This window comes from Gossypium raimondii, chromosome 6 (genome assembly GCF_025698545.1).
Source record: "Gossypium raimondii isolate GPD5lz chromosome 6, ASM2569854v1, whole genome shotgun sequence".
NCBI classification, from domain to species: Eukaryota; Viridiplantae; Streptophyta; class Magnoliopsida; order Malvales; family Malvaceae; genus Gossypium; species Gossypium raimondii.
The window spans coordinates 537,320-542,273 of record NC_068570.1 but is presented as its reverse complement, the minus strand read 5'-3'; the positions used below and the strand labels follow the sequence as shown (position 1 = coordinate 542,273).

At 30.0% G+C, this 4,954-nt stretch overlaps 1 protein-coding gene across 1 annotated transcript; it reads right to left on the bottom strand.

The window, feature by feature from the left end:
* Nucleotides 1-2,325: 2,325 nt before the first annotated feature.
* LOC105774731 (alcohol acyltransferase 9) lies at nucleotides 2,326-4,750 on the bottom strand. Its single transcript, XM_012597288.2, has 2 exons — nucleotides 4,148-4,750; nucleotides 2,326-3,391 (listed from the first exon to the last, which is right to left on the bottom strand). The coding sequence occupies exons 1-2, from the start codon at nucleotides 4,583-4,585 to the stop codon at nucleotides 2,483-2,485; spliced, it is 1,347 nt and encodes a 448-aa protein (XP_012452742.1). The 5' UTR covers nucleotides 4,586-4,750; the 3' UTR covers nucleotides 2,326-2,482.
* Nucleotides 4,751-4,954: the final 204 nt, after the last annotated feature.

Genomic DNA, 4,954 nt, shown 5'->3' with positions numbered 1-4,954 from the left:
AATTGAAACAATTTATCTTTTCTTAAAAAAATAAGATATTAAAATTATTATATTTATCTTTCATCCAAAATTATTTAAAATAATATAAAATATTATATTAATAAGATTAAATTTTAAAATTTTAAAATCAATATTTAATTTTATAAAAAATATAATCATATTTATTTACTAATTTATTAAACAATTTTCTAATATAAATTCAACACTCATACAATTTAGTAGTAAAAATTCAATACTTAAATTTGACAACATCTTTTCATACTAGCACGATTTTCTTTATTTTTAAAAATATAATAAGAAGTACATGAGTATATTTAATTTTTTATTTTATTTTAAAAGTTATAAAAAATTCAAATAACGTAATCATAAACTAAATATGTGAAGAGAAAGAGCAAAATTTGTGAGTGCCATTTTCCACTATCTTATCATCAAGTTTTAAATAGAAAAAAAGGAAAAGAGAAGAATATAACTAGCACTTGCATTTTGGCTGGGGATTGGGGCTTTTCCCCATTGTGTATACCCACCCACTTTGTCAATTAAATGGAAGCTAGATAAAAGAAGTGCCTTTTGTTTTTACAATAAATAAAAATATTAAATTTTTATAAATAGGGTTTAAAAGGTAACACATGTCCCATTAAGATATTGTAAAAAAATAAATATTTTTTTGAACGTTTTACTATTACAAATACAATATATTCGTAAATATAGTATAAATACAGATACACATATGATCAATTACAACGTAATAAAACATAGCAGACGAAGGACTGAACAAAACCCACACATAATGAAATTGGAGACCCAATATCATAATTGCACATGGTAGGACTCGAACCTAAATTTTTTTAGGGGGTGAGATTAAGTTATATATTTTTTATGAGAGTTAAAATACAATTTCACCCTTGTATTGGTTTATATTTATGGTTTCCAAAATGATTAAATCAATATTTTAACATTTTGAGGGGCCAAACTGTAATTTTGTCATATTAACTTAAAACTTTATGAATTTTAAGGACTAAAATAATAATTTCTCACTTTAGGGAGCTAGGTCCCTGTTAAAATAATAATTTTACCTTAAAACTTATAAAATTAAAATACTTCAATATCAATTGTTAGAAATTTTAGGATAAGAATCACTAACCCTAACAATAATTATTGCCTAATTAATGTTCAACTTTAGCCTCTTTAATTTGGCAAATCATAAGCAAGTCCATCTTTTGTGAAAATCATTACAATAACCAACCCGTCTTTATTGCCTTTTCTCTTATGACAAAAATGAGATAGAAACATTGTACATCAATTATTAACTCAAATTTCAATAATCATTACATTTTTTCGCTTTTTTTCACAAATACAAATATTATTGAAAGAGATAATTACGAACATGAACATGAAATATATATATAATATTTTTAAGATACTCAAAATATTTATATTTAAGTATTTTATTTAGTAGATATCACTCTTAATCGGATCACCAATTCACTCAATTATAAAATTACAAAATACCTCTTATTTTAAATAAAAAATTAAAAATTCAAATATCGAATACATATTCATTAATATTAATTTTTAAATCGTTCATTATTAAATAAATTTTATGGTAAAAATTTCATTAAACACCGACCTTTAAAAATTCTGGTATATTTGTCACTTAGTTGGGACACAACGACTTACTTTTTTTCAGCAATGAATTCGACGTATTTTGACAGTTTTGGCCTAAATATTTAATGACAATCAATAAGGTTTTATATAATACGACCCCCTTTTTCTCTCCCACACATATCTTTTTCATTGAAATATTCACTTATTTGCCCAATGAGGTATGGAGTTTTCTTTTATATAAATTATTTATGAAATTTTATCATGTGTGAATTTTACTTAAAATTGGTTCGATTAATAAAAAATGTTATCACGTCTTAATAGTTATGATATAAATGGGTTAATTCCAACAAAGATCCCAAAAATATTATCCAATTCTAGGTTGAACTTTAAATTTTGAAACACTCTAATTGAATCCTCGAATTATTTATATTGTATCAAACATGTTTTTACATTGGCCCAACCATCACTTTAGGCATTAAATGCTAGTCCAAGTATGACGTGAGTCCAATTATAAAGATATATGCATTGGCTGTAACAAGTTAAAAAAAATTATAAAAACAAACAATGTCATTAAATTCAAGAGGATATTTTGTTTCTCTCGCACGCCAAATACAAGCCATTCATATAGTAGGTACACACGTATTTGTAATTTTGACCAACGCGTTTTAAATATACACCACGTCATATAAAAGTAACAAGATTTAAATAATTAGAAGTATATGATATAACACCAACTCGATTTATTATTATTTTACAAAATATATAGAGAAAAGAAAAAACAGTCAGATATTCACTTTCAGATATACTTAAATTACAGTAAAATTTTGTGTGGAGGGTTAAAATGATAAAAAAAAGAAAAAAGTTTGAAGTAGCATATTCAAATAAAACCATTTTGCTCTCCATTTTCTTCTTCATCCAAACCATCCATCATGTAATACTCGAATTTTTCAACTACACATTCAGGTACGGAAACTTGAACTTTTACTGCATCAAAATTACCCACCACCGGTAAAAACAAACAGTAAATATCACTTGTTAAAGGACCCATATGTAATGGCTTACCTTGTCCAAAATCCAAATCTTCTAACCCCAATTTAGCCCATTGAGAAATTACCAAGCTTGAACAAGTATCTGTTTTGACATTTTTGTCCTCCAGTAAATCAATCATTGACCGTACATGCCCATCGGTTAAACTTGATTTAGCTTGTTGGATTAACTTTATACCATGGTGTAAGTTCGAAGTAACTAAATCTTTTACCGCGGTTTCCGTACAAGCCAAGACAAATCCGTTCCCGTAATACCCTTGAGGTATTTCTGGGATTAACTTTTTCCTAACGTTGACGGAAAACAAGAGCTTGACTTTAAATGTGGTCGACAAATCCAAGGAACGAACCCATGACCGCCACGTGTGCGAGGCTAATGCCTCGAAGGTGGTGCATTTCAATGATGGGATGCACCGCCTTTTAAGGCGGAGGATATGAGCGGAGGTGAAGGTGAAGGAGGTTGGAACTAGTGCTTGTGATTGTAAATATTGGTTGATGTCCACGTGGATGTTGTTGTCTTTGAAGGTAGTTTTGGTATATCCTAGGTGAGTGTGGGTAACTTGTGGTGGATCTCGGGGTTTCAACACGTGGCGAGAGTGGAAGGGTAAAATGCGTAAATCGAGTGTTGGTTTGGTGATCACGTGCGCCCACGCGTGTAAGAACTGAGATGTGCCTATGCCGTCACATATGCAATGATTTATCGCGGTGCAGAGGATCATACCCCCACAACGGAGATTCGTTACCTGCACCATAAATAAATAAAATTTGAAATTAAGGTTTTTCTTGGTCAAATTGTGTCTTAGTCCCTATACTATATTACAATTTATAATTTATTTCATATACTTCAATTCATCATAATATCATCCTCTTACTTTTAATTGATTGCTTAAGATTTTTTTTAAAACCATGCTTCAGCACTTTAAAACTGTGTTAATAACTTCGACAAATTAATAAAATTAAAAATATAATATCAAATTAAAATATAAAGTTAGGGATAAAACAACATTTAATCCCTGAATTTGATAACTTTTTCCAACTTAACCCCTTAAACTTTTTAGTCTACATTAGTCCTAAAACTTGGTTTTTTTTTTTTAGTTTTGATTCATAATATGATGACATGATACTCTAATATCGTGCCACATCATCAAATTAGGAATAAAACAACATTTAGGCCCTAAACTTAACAACTTTTTCCAATTTAACCTTTAAACTTTTTTTCAGTCCACATTAATCTCAAAACTTGACAATTTTTTAGGTGATGACATGGCACAATATTAAAGTGCCATATCATCACAAGAACCAAATTTCAAAATTAATGTGAAACAAAATAAAGTTCAAAAAGAAATACCAAACTTAAAAAAGTTATCAAGTTCAGGGACTAAACATTGTAATATCCCTGAAAAGTAAATCTTAAGCTTTATCATAGTAAAGTGACCAAAACAACAATTTTACCTTTATGTTTTCAGTAAAGTATTACTCGTACGGATATTTAACGATACCTGAACAACAAGAGGAGGGATCTCAATGAACGAGTGAGCTTCAACTCTATATAGTAATTTCCTCCAAGAGCTGTTTGGTTTCCGAGAAATTTGGAGAAACTCTTCACAACTAATATCCATAAAGCCTTCTGCAAACACAGCACCTTCACCATTACAATCAACGACGAGCTTATCATCATCACCAGCGCCGCCGCAAGGTCTTAACCTTCCGGCCAAAGGGTAATAATCAGCCAGAACCTTAGAAAGTGAATATTTCAAGATATCTATAGCAACAGCTTTTTCAAAAAGGTAAAGGTATTTAATGGAGAATCTAAGGAACTTTTGATCATCTAAGTTGGAAAGATACAAAGAATGGTTTGGGGTTGAAGTGTTTGGGGTGATTAAGGTTGGTTTGTTTTGGTAATAGAAACAATCTGGGAGTTCTTCAGATCTTAACATGTCTTGTTCTTTTTTTGAAGGTGTAAGAAAGAAAATTTTGATTGAAAGACAAAGGATTGAAAGAGAGATAAAAGGGAGGGGAAAGAACAGTGGGGTAGGGTAAGATCTATGGGTGGATATGGTGATTGTACGATCAGATTCCTTTGAGACAGTGGAGGACGGTGGGGGGGGGGGGGAGAGAGGTTATGGAAGTGAGTTTATATTAAGTCCATGACTTTTTTCAAAATTATTTTTATATTTCGTTTTGATCGCCACTTCTTAATTAAGCACTTTTATTCAGACATTGACAATGCCAAAACTGGTTGGTTCTTTTTTTTTTTTTTTTGTGGATGGTGGCGTGGGTGGAAGATTCTTGATTTACTGACACGA

Excerpts from the sequence above, each read along its gene's own strand:
- LOC105774731 (XM_012597288.2), bottom strand. The coding sequence starts at position 4,585 with ATGTTAAGATCTGAAGAACTCCCAGATTGTTTCTATTACCAAAACAAA. Across the intron at positions 3,392-4,147 it reads TCCCTCCTCTTGTTGTTCAG|GTAACGAATCTCCGTTGTGG; the intron begins GTATCGTTAAAT and ends TTTATGGTGCAG.